At 53.0% G+C, this 18,554-nt stretch overlaps 1 protein-coding gene and 1 long non-coding RNA gene across 4 annotated transcripts in view; one reads left to right on the forward strand and one right to left on the reverse strand.

Annotated features, from left to right (window-relative positions):
• The window catches only part of VASH1 (vasohibin 1), a 25,016-nt gene extending 15,601 nt beyond the window's left edge, over nucleotides 1-9,415 (reverse strand). The window contains exons 1-3 of one of the 2 annotated variants that reach the window (XM_073800204.1): nucleotides 9,287-9,415; nucleotides 7,519-7,905; nucleotides 947-1,035 (exon numbers count right to left, since the gene is read on the reverse strand). In XM_073800204.1, coding sequence (XP_073656305.1) covers nucleotides 947-1,035; nucleotides 7,519-7,821 — 392 coding nt within the window. In that variant the 5' untranslated portion in view covers nucleotides 7,822-7,905; nucleotides 9,287-9,415. Of the gene's footprint in view, nucleotides 1-946; nucleotides 1,036-7,518; nucleotides 7,906-8,327; nucleotides 9,146-9,286 lie in introns of those variants that run through there. The other variant, XM_019920578.3, reaches the window with a different exon arrangement.
• LOC109548126 (uncharacterized) overlaps nucleotides 9,260-18,554 on the forward strand; it is a 95,355-nt gene continuing 86,060 nt past the window's right edge. For both annotated transcript variants that reach the window (XR_012329888.1, XR_002174141.3), the window contains exons 1-3: nucleotides 9,260-9,593; nucleotides 9,949-10,017; nucleotides 10,946-11,233. This is a non-coding gene — a long non-coding RNA (uncharacterized lncRNA). The remainder of the gene's footprint in view (nucleotides 9,594-9,948; nucleotides 10,018-10,945; nucleotides 11,234-18,554) is intronic.

The raw sequence follows: 18,554 nt of genomic DNA on the forward strand, positions 1-18,554 counted from the left end.
AGGGAGGGAGCCATGGGACAGGCAGCCAGGGCTGGGAAAGAGGCTGAGCCCTGGGCAGCTCTCTGCAGTACTTCATAGTCCAACCAGTGAGAAGCAGCGTGAACTGGGAGAAGGCTGGGGTGGGATTCCTGCACGACTGCGTTGCTGAGTGCCGCTCCCAAGCCAACCGCCTCCCTCTCTGGGCCCCAACGCCCCCCCCAACCCACGGCAAAGGAAGGGCTGGACCCAGTTTTCAGTCACCAGCCTGGCTTTTCTTCTGCTCAGGACCCGCGCCTGGTGCCTGGTCCTGCCATCTCTGACCGAATCTGCAGCTAGGAGGGCGGGGGAGAGCCTAGGTCGCATAGCTCCAGGCAGGGCACAGGGGTAGAGGGGCCCAACTCAGGGACACTGGGGAATCCTGCGCTCAGGGGAGGCTCTTCCCATGCTGGGCAACTGGCCTCCTGCCAGGGAAGAAAAAGGTGAAGAAATGGGAGAAACTTCCAAGATGGGGAAGTTACCTCCCGAAGCATAAAATCCTTTTTCTCCATCTACCTGCCGCCCTCCCACCACATCCCCATTTTAGACCAGTTTTTAAACAGCCCCAAGGGAAACTCCCCTCTCTCCCTCTGCTGGCGCTGGATGGTCAGCAGAGGTCTGGCCTGGCGGACCTGGACTAGGCTTCCACCAGCAGGTTGCTCAGGAGACATTTACCCCATCACACAGAGGAGGAAGCAGGTGGCAGAGAGGCTGGAGTGCATCTGGCATTCATCAAACTACCTCCAACACCCGGGTGGACACAGGCTGTGCTTACACGACTCCGGGGCACAGAGATGCCATGGGAACGGCGCCCCTGGAGTTGTGGAGTGAGGCTGCTCTGCCGGGCCCTCTCTGGCCCTGTCCGAAAACAAGCCCCACTTGGCCTTTGGACCAGCTGGACGGTGGCCATGACCCTGACCAGGGAGGATACTGCAGCTCCCTGATGTAGCGCTGCACGGCTTCCAGGCGCTCAGGGACAGGAGTAGAGGGCTGGAACGTAGGCACACTCGGTATGGGAATCTGGGGACGGAGAAAGAGCTCTGGTCACAGAGGGACGCTCACCGTGGAGCTTCCAGCCCACCCAACACTCAGATTAGCCCCCAGAGAAGCCACATCCCACAGAGGGCCACCCCGGTTCTCTCCTCGGCCGAGCCTCTCTCCTCGGCAGCCCCTTCCAGAGGCTCCCGTCAGGCCCCCACCACAGCCCTTCCTCTCCCTCCTGGCACTGGACAGCATTTCTAATTTGGAGCTTACGTCCATGTGCCAATTTTATGCTTCTTTAATGATTTCAGAAAAACACAGGTTGACTCACCTGACTCACAGGTGTTTGAATTTTAAATTTCATTAACTTCAAGGCCTAACAGGCATGTCAGTATTGGGGTGGTGTTCACTCTGGTTCAAGGGCCGGATCAAAATCGGTTTATCGGGTGTCCCTGTCCTGGGCTGGGGGAGCGCTCCGTGAGAGGCGGACCCACCCTCGGCAGGTGGTGTCACGCACCCCCCCCCGTATTACGGCACAGCGACCAGGCCTTCCAGCTCCAAGCTAAGCTGTCCAGGAGTAAGTGCAGGGGGCACGTGGTCTGGGACAGGTCTTGCCATGGAGTAGCCACTTTGAAGGGGTTCCACGGCAGCACAGGAACTCCGGTTCCCCTTCAATAGCCCCCTGTCCTACCAGCTCCACACCTGTAACCAGCACAGGTAACCAGGGAACTGTACAGTCCTCCTCACCAGAAGAGACTTTCCAGAGCCAGACCCAGGAAGGGGAGAGGTGGGGTGTCGGGCAGGGGCCTCCTGAGGGCTGGGAACCGCCAGCCTGGGCTGCCTGGATGCTGGGAGTCAGGTTAGGAGCTGTGGACCCCCAGGGCTGTCCCTCGGCAACCAAGCCGTTGCCAGGAAAGAGGCCACCACCAGGTGTGCACCCCCAGGCCACCCTCTCTGGCCAGGGGAGCCCGATGGCTGGCGGTTTGGCTGCCACAAGTCAGTGAGGCCTCAGAAGCCAAGGGAAGCATCAACCGGGTCCTCGGGGTTACAGAACGGCCTTCACTGGGTAGAAGAACCAGATTTCCAGGGCCAAGGCCCACCCCTCTGGGGTCCCCCTTGGTTACCAGCACTGCCAGCTGTGAGGTAGCCTCAGGCTCCTCACACGAAAAGGTCCCACGCTCTTCCCCCCAGGCCTCTGCCCAGCCCCCCAGCAGGCAGGGGCTGCTGAGAGTGTCAGTGTGCACAGGTAGCGAAGGGAAAGGGCAAAGCAGGAGCCCACAGGTAGGGCTGGGCTGGGGGAGGTGCTCCCCGTGGTGCGGTGAAGGCACAGCCTTTTAAATAACGTGGCTACAGCGGCTGGGGCTCTGATATGAAGGGAAGTGACACCAGTGATCACAGATGGCAGGGGGACACAGCACAGCCTCTAACAGACACCTACTTGCCCCAAGGGGCCGAGGCACAGAAGGAAGGCCAGGTCCAGGAGGCAGCTCTGCGTGAACTTCCTCCCCTTCCCTGCCCGTCCCCTCCTTCCGGTCTGTGCCCGTCCCCTCCTTCCGGTCTGGGCAGTCCCAAGCCACTGACACCTCATCTGGAGGAAGCTACTTTCCCTTTCACACCACCCCCTACTGCCCAAACTGTCGCCACCACTTACAATCAGCAGGGGGATAAGAGCCCCGGACGGTGGGTTCTCCCCCTGCCTGCCTGACCACCCTGTGCCAGACGGGCTCCAGAACTCTCTGAGGGCCTGGCTGGCCTCCCCGTGTCAAGGATATGGGGTGGGAGAGGAATTACTGCACAATTTACTATAAACAGCATGGCACGTGGCTTCTTCAGGTGGAAGATCGATCCCAGGCACGTCGTTCCCACTTCCCGTGAGGGCATCCAGTGACTTCGAGGAGCCTGGGTAGGGACTGTAAGTACACCCTCCCGGGAGACACTCCAAACAAGGAGGGCACTGTGGTCCAAGAGTCCTTAGACTAAGCTCACAGGAGCCAGCCCTGGGCCAGGGCCGGGCGGTACCCACGAGGGCATCCCCTGCCACCCAGACAGAGGACCCAGGAACTGGCGGCTCTGCAAAAACTAAACGGCTCCGAAAAAGTTAAAAAAGACCTGGGATCCATGAGCAGGGGCTTAAAGGCCACCATCACTGAGGCTTAGCTGGAGGGAGCTGTCCAGCGGCTCAGTGACACATTAACTCACATTAACCATTGCCAACAGGCCGGCACCTTTCTTCTGAATGTGCACACAAGCATACACTCATTCATTCAAAGCAAACAGGCAAGATTCTGTACATCCAAATGATCGGGCCTAGTGGAGGGCTGGCAGCCTGGGTTTGCCCACAGCCCCCAACCCCAAACCAGAAGCCAGGAAATGCGCCCTCGCTGTTGAGCTGTGGGGTTAAGTGGGGTCACAGTGGAGGTAAGTGATATTGGCCCAGATCAATTCAGGGATGACTCCTCCTCCACTACCAAGGCCAAGGGTTACCTTTGCTCTAGGAACCCCCTAAAGTCCTGAGTTCTGTTAAGACATTCTCCCCCGGCGGAGTCCATCTCAGACTAGAACAGAAAGGAGGCTTGGGGGAGGTGGGGCAGCCTGCAGCTGAGTGTGTGGACAAGATGTACGATGGCCTAAAGGCTGATGGAGCTGGATCTGGAACCGGTCCATCTCTGTCTAAATCCCAAGCCTGCCGTTCACTGCCTGGCAGCAGGATCCTAGTGGGTTCCATAACAGAACCAGCCTCAGAGCCTAGATGAGACACTGCATGTCCAGGCCTCAGGACAGGGCCTAAGGCCCTGCACACAGTCCTCTGTACACAGCAGAGGCTCGGGTCCTGCCCAAGGTCACTGTTATTCCTGTGCGTGCCAGCCCATGAGGACCCTGGCAATGCTGGCTTTTTTGGGGGAGATGTCCAAATTCGCATTTTGCAGGAGCTCGGTGTCCAGAGCCCCGCCAGTGGCCACTGAGTTTTCACAAAGGTGGTGGCAGGGGCTTCCCTGGTGGCTCAGTGGTTAAGAATCAGCCTGCCAACGCAGGGGACACGGGTTTGAGTCCTGGTCCGGGAAGGTCCCACATGCCGCGGAGCAACTAAGCCCGTGCGCCACAACTACTGAGCCTGCGCTCTAGAGCCCGTGAGCCACGACTCCTGAAGCCCGTGTGCCTAGAGCCCGTGATCCGCAACAAGAGAAGCCACGGCAATGAGAAGCCCGCGCACCGCAATGAAGAGTAGCCCCTGCTCACTGCAACCACAGAAAGCCCACACGCGGCAATGAAGACCCAACGCAGCCAAAGATAAATAAATGAAATAAATAAATTTATTAAAAAAAAAAAGGCAGTGGCAGCTTGAAACATCAAGGAGACATTCATACAAAGGGGCACAAACTGCTCCTGGATCTGTGATCCTTCTAGAAACTGCTGCCCTTTAACATACTGGCATCATCCTTTTAAAGGACGTTTCCCCAAAGCGCCTGTGGGGTGGTCTGCTGCACCCTCACCTCCTTGCTCCATTTGCTGGGTACGTATTACATGCTCACCCATTTCACATGCTTTACTTCATCAGTTCCTCCCAATAACCCCTCAAAAGTGGGTATTGCTATTATGCCCATTTTATATTTCACAGCTGAGGAAACTGAGGCACAAGGAGTTTGCATACCTTCCACCTACAAGTAGTTACGGAAGAACCAGGATTTGAACATGGTGGATGTGATGTTTTATCACACTACACTGCAGGGGCCCCAGACTCAACCACCTGCAGGGGCCGTACAGGTAACCACAGGGAAAGCAGGCTGAGAGTGAGTGGTGGGGACCGTGGCCACCTGGGGGAGTGGAACCAGCCCTCACCTCCAGCTGCCTGCTGCCATGTGGGGTCACAGATTCTCTGTTTCCAGATCTTCTCATTTTCTGAAAAGATGCCAAAAATCTGGACCTTGAATGTGAAATCTCCCTATTTTAAATTTTGGCTCAAGTGGCCTTTTAAAACATTATGCCAGGGCTTCCCTGGTGGCACAGTGGTTGAGAATCCGCCTGCCAATGCAGGGAACACGGGTTTGATCCCTGGTCCGGGAAGATCCCACATGCCGCGGAGCAACTAAGCCCGTGCACCACAACTACTGAGCCTGCACTTTAGAGCCTGCGAGCCACAACTACTGAGCCTGCGTGCCACAACTACTGAAGCCCGCGCTCCTAGAGCCCATGCTCTGCAACAAGAGAAGCCACTGCGATGAGAAGCCCGCACACCGCAACAAAGAGTAGCTCCTGCTCGCCGCAACTAGAGAAAGCCAGTGCGCAGCAATGAAGACCCAACGCAGCCAAAAAAAAACCCAACAACACAAAATAACCAAAAAAAAAAAAACCATTATGCCATCCCCAAACTCTTAGTCTCACCACAGTGTAATCTCTTCTGTGAATGCCTCTGTGTCAACTCCAAGGGCATGACCACTCAGGGAGGGGCCAGCCCAGCACCGGGTGCATACTGCTGGCACTCTGGGACGTGACCCTGCTGCCTCCCGGCCTCCTCCACCCTGCCCAGACTCTGGGGCTCCTTCCTACTCTGGGCCGAGGTGGAGGAGGAACCCTCCTTTGGAGGAGGAACACTTTCCCTGTGGTTTGAGGAGGAGAAGTTTCCATTTTCCCAATCCTCTCACAAAATTCCTTCAGGACCTGCACACGCCTGTCAGTCATGACACCCCCCGACAGACAATAGCTTCATTCCTTCATCAGTATCTTTCCTATGCACGAAGCTTGAAGATGACAAGATGACATTACCAAATCAGTTGCTAATGAGGTTGTCCGTTTTTTTTTCAGCCCCCAGGAGTTGTGACAGTTCTGCAGGGGTCCATTCACACTCTCTCGTAGCCTGATTTAGACACCAGCAGGACGGCTGGATAGCCATCTGCTAATCCCCAACTTGCTCACGTGGGAGAAGCATGTGGCTCTAGCTTCACTGGAACAAATGCTGAGTGAGATCTAGCCTCCTCTCCTGATGAAGGATGTGAACAGAGGTAATGAACATCCAGTAACCAGTACTGGTTTGAGGCTTTACAGTTTCTTAAATGCTTTAAAACATATTCTCTCATTTAAGCTTCACTACAATCAACCCCATTCTACAGATGAGAAAACTGTGGCTCAAACAGGTTGAAGGGGTCTGCTTGAGTTCATAGCTAGGTGGGTGATCAGAACAGATGTCCATATCCTTTGACGTCACACTTCCTTTTCCAGGCATTTATCCCAAGGAAATAATCAGAGATGGACACCCAAACTCATGTTTTAGAATGTGCAACACAGTGTTCACTTTAAGAGTAAATTATCGGAAACAATGTCCAGACACAGGGAATTAGCTAAATTCTAAATTAGTACAGAAGGCGATGAGGTAGCCTTCAAAATCAAACCACATTTGATTTCCCCTGGAAATATATGGCAGTTCCTCAATCTTCAACCTCTGAATTCAGCCTGTCCCAGAAGATAGTCTCTGATGGTTCTACCAATAACTTGGTAAAAAGAAAACAAAATAGGCCACCTGTCTCCATGTCTAATCCACATTAACTGTTGCTCTCCCTGGCCCCCTCCTTCTCACCTGAGCAGGCAGGACCTGAGCCTGGGGCTCTGACCTCTGTCCAATTGGCTTTTCTTGGGGGATTTCAGGACTCTGCATTTGGGAGAGTGCTTTCTTAGTCTTAACCATAACGTTGGGGAAAAAAAAAAAATCAGGCATGTTTTTCCACCTAGCACTATAGGGCACAGAAAGTCTCAAGAACCCTTTCATTCAGCAAACACTTACAAGTGCCTGTTCTGTACCAAGCACACAGGAGGTCTTGGAAAGACAAAGATGACTGAGACAGCCTCAGCCTCCACGGTGACACAACTGAAGGAGAGCTGTCATGGAGAAGTTCCAGGCGTACACAGATAAATGACTGAACTTTGCCCCTCTCCACAGGCCCTCTTCTAACTGCCCTTGAACCTCGTGTCCCCCCAAGCAAAGGCCCTGGAACCGGAAGACCTGGGGGTGAGACCCAAGCTCTGCCACTTACTGGCTGTGGGACCCCTAGTTCCTACTTGAGTTTTCAGCATTCTTGTCTGTAAAATGGGTCCCCAAACTGCACTTAATGCACAAGGCTGTTGGAGAATTCAGCAAAACAACACATGAAAATATTTTCTCAACATCTTAAGCCCTGGAGCCTCCTTAGTCATTCATTCTCTCTCTGCCCACAGTTCTCTGACTTAGCAAATAAGATGTCAGGCCACTTTAGTGTACTCGTTAGTTAATTTGCTGCTCTGCCCACAAAACATGGGCTTTTTAGAAGAGACAGAGGAGGGCCTCCTGGAAACAGGGCATGTGGACCTCACAGAACAACCTCAATGGCAACTGAGAGAAAATTCTTCTGGACAGGTTCAACCTACCTATATTTTTAACATATTACCATGCCAGTAGTTCCCCACCCCAACACAGAAAGTGTCCCTTTGCTCTGGAAGCCCCAAGGTCACTAAGATCTTAGCTCTCCGCTCCCCTCCCACACACAAACCCCTCACCTTGGGCAGGTCCATGGCCCCACGGATCCGCTGAGCCACCTTCTCTCCATCGGGGTGGATCTTAGCCACGTGCTTCCACATCCTCTCCCAGGTGGCCTCGTCCACAGGCAGCCCACCCCGGTTGATAAAGAAGGGGATGCCTCCATCTCGCAGGTCCTCTTCCCCTTCTTCTTCTGGCTCATCATCTCTCTGGGCTGAGGCTCCTTCGCTGGTCTCCAAACGCCTGGCCCCAGAGGGGACAGCAGCAGCAGTGGGGGCAGCACCGCTGCTGCCGCCCCCGACCACCTTCTTCCCCCCTGGCATCCCCAAATCCTTGACGGGGGTGGGAGGAGGTCTCAGCGGACAGGGGTAAGAAAGGTGGTTCACAGGAGGCCTCCCACACACCAGCTGCAGAGATAACACATGGCCAAACAGAGTGCAAGGCGCCTTTAAGAAACCAGGGCGTGGCTCCCGTACAATAAAATACTACTTGATGGGGGGAAAAAAAATCAGTGCCTCAACATGAAGTGCGGGGCAGAGGGGGTTGGTTGTCCCGGATGAGCCTTAGAGGCCTTGTTCTTTATGAAAAACGGGATCTAGAGAATACTTCCCAACTTGGCAGCTTTCACAAAGCACCCCCATTTGACGGCGAGAACAATGACGGACAGCAGTCTGGGCTGGCAGAGGAAAGTCAGACGGAAACTGAGGCCAGGCAGCTCAGATCTGCGGCCACGAAAGGGTCAAGGCACGGGTGCCCACGCCGACTGGGCGCCCCAGCTCCCAGTTTTGAAGGCAAGCAAATTCCACTACAAAATATCGCACTCTCACACCTGCGCGCGCTCCGGGGTGGGGGACCGACCCGACTCCAGGCCGCGTCAGCTCCGAGCCGGGACCCCCGGACCGGAAGGCGGTGAGGGGGCGCGATTTCTCCGACGAGAGGAGTCTGGGAGCCAAGACTCGCAGCTGGCGGGGCGCGGGGAGGGGGCGCGCGCCGACGCGCACATTCCACGCCCGCAGCCAACTCCCCGCACAAAGTGGGCTTTGTCTCGGCCCCCTGTGCCCTCGCCCCCGGGAAGGAGCGGCGGAGCCCCCAGAAGGGGGAAGGGCGCGGCGGGGAAGAGAAGCGGGGAGCGCCAAGGCCCCGTCGGTACCCAGCCGGGCGCGTCTCAGCGGGCGGATGGCGGGCACCCGGCGCCAACCTGCGCCAGCCGAGCCATCACGGGGCGCGGGTCCCGCTCCCGGGCCCGGGGCTCAGCGGGGAAGGCTCGGGCGGGGCGCAGGGTCACCGAGCGGCGGGCTGCGGCCACAGGGTCGCCGCCCTGGACTGGCTGCAGCATGGGCGGTGGCGCGGCCGGGACGGGCGAAGGATGCTCCGCGGCTGTTAGCTCGGGCTCCAGCTGCGTACCCCACGCCCCCAGCTAAGGGCTGGAGGCAGGACAGCTGGGCGGGGAGAGCAAGCCCGGAGGCTCGCGCAGCCACGGCCGCGGATGAAGCTAGAGGCGAGTGACAAAGCCTCGGCGAGCGCGGGCTGCGCTAGTCCCCGGAGAGCAGCCCGCCGAGCGCGGGGTCCACGCGCAGGTCGCTTCTCCGCGGCTCGGCGAAGATCAGGCCACCGCCACCCCCGCCTCCTCAGGACCCAGCAGCTGCCGGCGGGGTCCACTGCCGGCCCGCCGCCCACCCGGCGCGACTCCGGCCCGCGCCGCGCATGCGCTCCGTCCCCCCCTTAAAGGGCCAGTGCGTTCCCGCCGGGGCCTCCGTCTCCCTCAGCCATTCCTCTGCCCCCAGTTACCTCTAGGATGCCGGTGGGCTTGCGCTCCCCTCTCACCCCTCTCTCAGGACGCCGCGAAGCCGGTGCAGAGCTGCAGGCGAAGTTCGCAACGTGCCAAACTGAGCTCAAACTCCACGGAGATTCCGGGCTCGGAAGGCCCGCGGTCGGGAATTTCCTAAGGGGACTGCCTGACTGAATTTCCCTCAGGGTGTAGAAACCAGACTATGGTTTGAAAATCCAGGGTTCTAGATCGTGTGGGACATGCAACAGATCACTGCCTTCTATGGGCCTCGGTTTCCCCATCTGTCAGCCGAGGTCTTCACACTGGGTGAGCACAGAGATCTCCCGGCGCGCGTGTTCCTTAAAGGAGGCTATCAAGGGGTCAGGGTCACTACCCCTTGAAAATGAAAGAGTTAAAAGTCACCCATTTCCACCCCATAACCTGCACCAGTGATAGCGGGGTGTGCTGACTTCGCCCCTGTGGGCCTCCCAGGACCCGGCTCTGGGCGCCGGGCGCACACGGCAGGGGGATGCTGCGCCCGAGTCTTAGGACCATGACCCACGCGAGGCGGTGGCTGGGGAGGGTCAGCCGGCCCAGAAAAAGGCGAAAGTACGGCTCACTGTTGTATGCGGGGCCCAGGACTGCGGAGACTCAAGGCACCCTCCCCTTCCCCCTTTCACAGAGTGGTGGAGCGGAAAAGCCTCGAACTGGGAGCAAAAGCAAGGAACTTGACTAAAGTGAGACAGCCGGGGTACGTGCTTTAAGACTCCTCCCCTCCCCCCAGCAGCAGTTAGTGTGAAAAAGTAAATGCAGATCCCTGGGCCCCGGCAGGCAGATTCAGATTCCTCAGGTCTGTGACTGCTGCGTTTCTCACCTCTCCTGGGCTGGGACTGAGAAGACCTTGGAGAATCCCGAGGTCCTCAATGGTTCAACGTCTGTTCCTTAAAGTTGCCCCTGGTGTCTGAATCCTAGGTCCCCTAGCTCCAGTAGCAAACTCTTGCTGCCTCCACTGTCAGAAACCAAGGGTGATCAATGATGGGAAGGGTCAGTGGATGTCAAGAAAGTTACGAGGGAATCCTTTTAAGATGACTGAGGCAAGAAGACTCCAAGCATGTAAATACCACCAGGGACCAATAACTGCAACCTACTGATTGTTTAGATAGGGAAACCCAGTCTCAGAGAGTCATTTCCTCACGTTCACACAGCTAATAATTTGACCTGAATTCCTGCTTCTTCAGACACTTAGCTTTCACCATGTAATGGTTTTAAAATATGTTTGCAAGTTCTTTACCACTTCTCTCAAAAGATGGAGTCTAATCCCCTTCCTTTTTTTTTTTTTTTTTTTTTTTGCGGTACGCGGGCCTCTCACCGCTGTGGCCTCTCGCGTTGCGGAGCACAGGCTCCAGACGCGCAGGCTCAGCAGCCGTGGCTCACGAGCCCAGCCGCTCCGCGGCATGTGGGATCCCCCCGGACCGGGGCACAAACCCGCGTCCCCTGCATTGGCAGGCGGACTCTCAACCACTGCGCCACCAGGGAAGCCCTCCCCTTCCTTTTTAATGTGGGCTGGATTTAGTGTCTGGCTTCTAATGAATAGAAGGTGGTGGAAGCGATAGGATGTACCTCTCAAACCTAGGTCATAAAAAGGAGACATTCCTCCTGTCTCTTTCTTACTGTCTCAGGACACCCACCCTTGGAACGCAGCCACCATGTTGTGAGGAAGCCCAAGCCACATGGGAGAGGTGACATGAAGTGGTCTGGGCGATATCTCCAGCTGGGCTCTCAGGCAACAGCCTGCCTTAACCACCAGCTAGGTGGTGAACTGAGACAGTTCCGGCCCCCAGCCTTTGAGTCTTTCAGCCAACGTACCAGATAAGGAGCAGAGACAAGCCAACCCCACCGTACCCTGTCTGAATCTCTCTCCCACAGAAATTGGGAGATAAGAAGTGATCGTTGTTGTTTTTAAGCCGGTAGGTTTTGAGATACTTTGTTACACAGCATTAGATAATGAATACTGTGGGTTTCCTGCAATGATAAATAATGAAATAGATAGATTTGGGGTATTCATTCAAACAGTAAGTACTTACTGAGCACCTTTTATGTGCCTGACCCTGTACTAGGCACTGGGGATACAGTGGTGAATAAGAGGGACATGGTCTTTGCCCTAGTAGGGCTATGGTCTACTAGTAGAGGAGATGTTTAAACATGTTTCCAGTAAAGTGCTTTGCCAGACGCTTAGTACAGGAAGGTACGGGAGTGCTTACCCCGGGCAACTTTCTGGTCAGGTGGGTGTCGGGGAAAGAAGAAATGAGTTGGCCAAAAGGCCAGCATGGTCTTGGCTAGAGAGTTTTCTGGGGGGTGTTCTTAGAAGTGGGAAGGGATAGGTGTCAGTCCAGGTGGGAGGGGCATGCAAATAAGTTAGAAAATGGAGAAACTGGAAAGGGAGTTGTCTAACTCAATCTCATTTTAACTGAAAGCCCAGAAAAGACAAGTGTCTTGCCTGGTGTCACACAGCTTGTAAACTGGGCCTAGGTACTGTGTCCTGCATCAAATCCTCTCATGATTCCCCCACACTAATGCCCAGAGAGGGAAACCTTGGGTAACTCCTTATTTGGCTCAAAGCTCTTATGGACCTGATCTGTCTTCACAAAAACGCTGGAAGAGGTTAGGAGGAGTTAATTCCCAATTTACAGATGAAGAAATGATGCACAGGGAAGCTAGGCAACTTAAGTACTTAGTTCAGAAGCTGGCACATCAGATCTTCTAGGTACCAGGGACTTTGATGATGACAAGGATGGTGATGATAATGCCTAGCCCATCTCATATGTCACTGTTGTGATCGTCAAACTCTGGACTAATGTTCTGGAAACCGATACACAGTGTCTTAATGCCACTACTAACATTGGTATTTATCTACTCTAACTCATTTTCTATTCTTTTTTTTTTTTTCCGGCACGCGGGCCTCTCATTGTTGTGGCCTCTCCTATTGTGGAGCACAGGCTCCGGACGCGCAGACTCAGCGGCCATGGCTCACGGGCCCAGCCGCTCTGCGGCATGTGGGATCTTCCCAGACCGGGGCACGAACCCGTATCCCCTGCATCGGCAGGCGGACTCTCAACCACTGCGCCACCAGGGAAGCCCATCATTTACTATTCTTGTGACACTGAAGCTAGAGTAAAATTTCTGGAGAGGTTGATGTAGCTTGTGTCCTGGGCTCACCCCTTGGCTGGAGAAGGGCAGGGCAACTTCATTAGCTGTCCCCAAAAGACTGCAGGTGGTGGTGACAGGGGGCTGCCCTAAATGAAAATGGGGTGCTGTTGGTAAAAGAGGGACGTGGAAGCACACAGCTGTAGATGTGTTCATGAAAGGTACATACTCTTCGTTTGCACTGTCCAGTGTGGTAGCCAGAAGTCATGTGGCTATTTAAATTTAATCAGCATTAAATAAAATTTAAAGTTCAGTTCCTCAGTCACACTAGCCACATTTCAAGTACTCAGTAGCCACATACCATTTGTGGCTACTGTACTGAGCAGCACAGATTATAGAACATTTCCATCATTGCTGAAATTTCTACTAGACAGTACTGCTCTAGGATTCTTACTTGGAATTCAGCTCTTTTTATTTTCTTCTTTTTTTTTGGTGAATATGGAAATAGCAAAAAAGATGAGTCAGAATCTTCATCCATTTATTCAATAAACGTATACTAAATGTCTACTCTGAATCATACGTTATTGTACACACCAGGATGCCTGGGAGGGATCATGGAGATCTCTTGGTCCAGTGGATCTCACATGAGAAGCATCCAGGGAGCTCTTTAAAGTACTGATACCTCACCCTACCTGGCAGAGATTCTGGTGAAATTGCTTTGGGATGGGGCTTGCACACCCATAGGTTGGAACAGCTCCTGGGCTGATGCTAACGTGTAGCTGGGCTTGAGAACCATTGTAATCTGGTCAGACCAGTGAAGTGAGCTGCTTGAGATAACCTGAAAACCTGAATCAGCATGGGTCCCATGACCTCCATTCTGGGCTTCTTACAACAGAATCAAAGTCCTCCATGCATCTGGCATCTGTCTGAATTGAATGAACAATTCTTAGAGAAGAAGAAGTCTGCTCTTCCTTAGTCCAAAGGGAATCCGATTCACTTCCAATAAAGTGCCAATAGAACTCTGGTTTTCAAATGCTTCTTTTACAAATTGTTTTGAGTGTTTTGTGCCTGGAACTGTATCGCTCAGCCAAGTTGGTGAAACCCCTTATAAAAATAGCGCCCTTTCCCGAGCACCTAGGGTAGGTCAGTTCATTTAATCCCCAGGACACTCTTGTAAGGTAGGTTTTGCTAATATCAGTTTACAGATCTGCAAACTAAGATGCAAAAAGACTGAGGATTATAAATTGTCCTACTTGGCACAGCTGGGATTCCCACTCCGGAGTTGGTGTCCTTTCCGCTTCCCCACCCTGAGCCTACCCCGTAACCAAGTGTGCAGGGCAGCTGGCAGACAGTTGTGTACTGCTCTGCATCCCCATAGGAAAGAAAGCTTTGTGCAGGTGAGATGCAGTCCTTTGTGTGTCAGGGGAAGCCCCTGAGCTAATGGGACCTAGGCACTGTACTCAGAGAGGGTACTAAGCCTGGAGGGAAGAAGATTCAGGAATAGCACAGGAGAGGGGATTTGGAGTGGAGTTCTCATTTTTGTTGATGGTTGTGCCTAGAGTCCTTTTATCCAGGGATTTGGAGAAAGCAGCCTAGAGCGATGTTACACCTGGAGCAGTTAGCTCTTAGACACCTAGCAATTACGGTGCCTGCTTGGTGTCAGCATTACCTGTTCTTGGCCAGGATTCCTGGAGGTTGGCAGAGTGTCTGTGTCACCGTGTATCTTTGCAATCTGAGTCCCTGCCTGATACTTCCTGGGCAGCCTGGCCTGGCCTCCGGGGTGGGGGTGGGGTGCTGAGGAGGGGCAGGACTATTGTGTCCATTCCAAAGAACTCTAACAGAGGGGGAGATAGGGCTCCCCTGCCGTTCGCTGGGGGCCACCTGGTAAAGTAATAGGAGATCCAGGCCTTGGAGAGCAGCAAGGGCTGGACTCGGAATGGATCAGCGTTTGTCTGCGTGGCATTCAGCAGGTCTATGTGGGAGCGAAGCCACGACTGGCCGTAGAAAGAGCATAGGATATCACAGCCGGAAGGGCCCTTCTTGTCCAGGTTTCATTTCATAGTTGGGAAACTGAGGCTCAGAGAGGTGACAGGACTTGTTCAAAATGACACAACATGCTATTGGCAGGGATCACACCTGCATTCAGGTCTCCCCCCTGGTCCAATATGCCTTCCCTGATGTCTTCTCTAGCAGGGGAGAAGCTGGTGGTAGATGAACCCTTGAAAGCTTTTCAGTGGAAAGGGATAGAGATGGTCTTCTCACATTTGCTTCCCGCTCTGGCCGAGCTGTGTGTGTCAGCGGGTGGGTGTGGGCAGGGTGTGTATTTAGGAAGGCTCCGTTCAATCTGGAGGACTGGGTGATGGCCCCTCTCATTTTCCAAGCAAATCATACTCATCCAGACTTGCGTCCCTCCTTTGCTAGGAAACTGGCATTTCCTTGGACTTATTTCTCCAGGTACTGTGGCAGGTATTTGGCTACTGGCAGGTTATCGAGTTGGTCAGCTGGGAATGGCTGGACTGTGGTAGTTGCTCCCCAGTGGCCAAGGCTCTGGCTGTCCCTGAAAGAATCAAAGGCCAAGCTCAGCCTCCCTGCTCACTGGAAGGACCCAGGACTTGGTGACAGGGAGAAACAGATCCTGTTCTGAGGTACGGGTGCATCCTGAGGACTGAATTAAAACCATTTACAAGTGGCAGGACTATAGGTCCATGAGGTGGGCTAGGTTTATTTCTTGAGCCTTGGCTTCCAGGCAAGACTTCACTTTAGTTCAACAGTTTCTGAGCACCTACCGTGTGCATGGCATAGCCTGAGATGCTGTAGGCGATGTAAAGATACGCAAGACATCACTGTGGCCCTCTGGGTTGTATCTAGGAAGATGTGACCCTATAACTTACTGAGTACTTACCATGTGCCAGGTGCTCTACACAGAGTATTTTATCTAATCTTGACCATAACCTTGCAAATTAGGATTCTAAGTTCCATTTTCAGATGAGAAAATGGCCTCAGAGAAGCTAAATGACTGTTTCTGGGTCCTAGCCAGTGGGTGGCTGAGCCAGGTTTCAGAGCCTCTGCCCTTTCTGCTGTTCCAGGAGGCCACCAGCTAACCACCACACCTGGCAGAGTCAGGCCAGTGCCCCAGCACAGGCTCAAACGAGGTGTCTGAAGAGCATAGAGGAGGGAGAGATTCGCTTAATATGGGCAACCATGTTTGTTTAGGTACTGTTGGCGCTTGGGGCCAGACCATTCTTTATTGTGAAGAGCTGTCCTGTGCACTGTAGGATGTTTAGCAACATCCAAGGCCTCTACCCGCTAGAAGCTAGTAGCAAGTTCCCACTGGTGACAATCACTGCCAGTTGGGAACCACTGGTTTTAGGTAAGCAGTGGCCTTCCACCTGGACCTAGGAGGATCTTGTTAAGACAAGTATTTTGGCAATGAAGAAAGGAGGAAAAAAATCATTTAATTAGTGTTTTCCTGCTTGACAAAGAGCATCCACTCAGATTTCCCTCTTCCCACTGGCCCTGCGGCTCACTCTGTCGTATACAAGGCAAAGGACAGTCACAAGAAGTTGCCACGGGACCTCAGTGCAGGCTGGGGGCTTCTCATTGATGGAGCGGGTCCTCTAGAACCAGCTCCTTCCTGGCCTCAGTTAGTTCAGCCTGTTTTTCTTCCTATGGCCCCTACTCCCCTTCCAAGGGGCTGTCAGGGAATCTATTTCATCATCACACCCCACCACCAAGTACAAACACCCACACTTATTTGGGAAGTGGCTCTGTGTTAAGGGCGTTATAATCCTCAGTTCATTTAGTCCTCACAGCACCCCTAGAGGAAGGTGTTTCTATTATTTGCATTCTACCAGGGGAACAGAGGCTAGAAGAGGGGAAAAAAAACGTGTCCAAGTTGACCCCTCTGCTAAGTGGCAGAGTTGGGGCTGTGGTAGTGAGGAGTGGCTAGAATGCCCTTCCCCATACAAGCCCAGAATGGAGGTCAGACCCATGCTGATTCAGGTTTTCAGGTTATCTCAAGCAGCTCACTTCACTGGTCTGACCAGATTACAACCATGGTTCTCAAGCCCAGCTACACGTTAGCATCAGTTGTGCAGATGAAGGGGATCCTCCCCCCAGTGAAGGGCAATTATCGGGCTTGTATGGCATTTGGCTGTCAGGGAGGGCTGCCTGTGAACAGGGCAGAGCGCCCGGTCAGGCTGCAAGACAAATGGGTGGCATATGTGCTCCAGATCAGCACACAACGGGCTTGTTATTTTGCATCTGTCAGCAATGAAATAACACTCTATTATTATTGCAGGAGGCAGAGAATACATAAACACAACATTTGGGGCTGGGTTCTGAGGTAGTTTTTTCCTTCATGCTCATCCCTTCTCTTTGGGGTAATGGTCCCTTTGGGACCATTAGTTCCGAAGCTTGAGGGTTTTAGTCCCACAGAGTCAGACCAGCAGGTGCCAACGGGCCCTAAACGAATCCTCTCAAGGAATCTTGAATTTTATGTTCTGTCCAGCTCACGAAGGACCCTTGTTCCATCTCTTGGTGCTGCAAGGAGACAGGGAGTGAGTGACGGGACAGCTGAGGCATCCCTGGAGATGAGAGAGAAGGAGGGCCTGGCCTGTTCTCATCTGTCACGGGCAGAGCTATGTTAGAGACCACGTAGACTGTCAAGTTCCAAGGTTTCAACTGAGTCAGGACTAAGGTAGCATCTTGGTAGCGTTTGATGGAAGTGCTAAAGCAGTGCTTCTCACACTTGAGTGTGCATTAGAACCTGAGGGCTCCTAACAGCACAAGTGGCTGGCCCCCACCCCCAGAGTTTCTGATTCAGCAGGTCTGGGTGAGGTCTGAGAATCTGCATCGAGTTCCCAGGTGACGCCCCAGTGGTCCAGGACTTCACTCTGAGAATCCCTGTGCTAAAGTATACTTTTCAAAAAGCTGAAAGTAGCTCTCATACATGTGTAAAATGAATTTGTGTTAAAGATTTATTTATTTAATTAATGAGAGAACTAGGAAGTTGTTAAAACCAGTTAAGGGGAAAATTTGAACAGAACTATATAATCAGTAATACTGAAACGAATTTGCCAGTGGATGTAAATCTAGTTAATATGCTATAGGGCAATGAACTGGAATGGGGTTATTTTTTTCTAAAAACCAATGTATCTCTACTGGAAAAAATTAATTTGCATTTCTATGGCCAAGAAACATTTGCATTGCTCTCAGTTTTTCTACAAGTAAACTTTTATCCTTACAGGGTTGTAAACTAGCCAAGGCCATAGAAAGACAGCTGTAAATGCAATGTGCACCCTTGTGGGATTAGACAATCTCCAGCGAGCCCCTCGATCATTTGCAGGGCTTGTAGAAACAGCTGGCTGGGGGCCGCCCCCAGAGTTTCTGCCAGGGTTGAGGAGGGGTTTGAAGCTCTGACTTCTTAAAAAGACTTTCGGCCAATCTTCCTGTTCTTTGCCCCACCTTCACCCTCACTGCCAGAGGTGTCTGTGCCTAAAGTTTGGGGCGAGCTACGTTCCTTCATTCCCTAGCACTATTTTAGTATTTAATTTGCTCTGCTGGCTAAGCCATTTGCTAATTGGCCGTTTACTTTCCGGCTTCCAGAGTTTTGTTGCTATCGTTTCCTCTCCTGTTGCCATGTCATCATGGGTTTATGATGCCCCCCCCCCTTTAAAAATCCACATCCCTTTTTGTCATTTTTGTAGAGTTTCAGAAGGAAGTGGCGCACGCTACATCCATTATCTTGCCTCGTGAGCCCCATCACAGCACTCTGAGACGTGTCGTGGCCTGATTATCATTGTGCCTGTTTTATAATTGAGGAAACACACACACAATTGACTTGACCAAGAATCTACTTTTTCAGAACACATTCCATATTCCAGGCTTTTTCCACAAGAAAGATAGTTCTAGCATGTTCTGGTGTTCCAAAGCACTTTCACTGCATTTCTTTTATTGGCGTCTCATCACAGTCCAATGAGGCAGGCAAGGAAGTTGCTAGAGTCTCCTTTTTATGGCTGTGAAGATTGAGATTGGAAAGGGTGAGGGACTTGCCCAAGATCATTAGCTTAATGTGCTTGGAGCCCACTGTTGACAAGTTCACGTTCAGGGCCCTTTCTCCTGCTGACTCTGGGACAGCTTTAA

Source organism: Tursiops truncatus, chromosome 2 (genome assembly GCF_011762595.2).
Source record: "Tursiops truncatus isolate mTurTru1 chromosome 2, mTurTru1.mat.Y, whole genome shotgun sequence".
Taxonomy (NCBI): Eukaryota; Metazoa; Chordata; class Mammalia; order Artiodactyla; family Delphinidae; genus Tursiops; species Tursiops truncatus.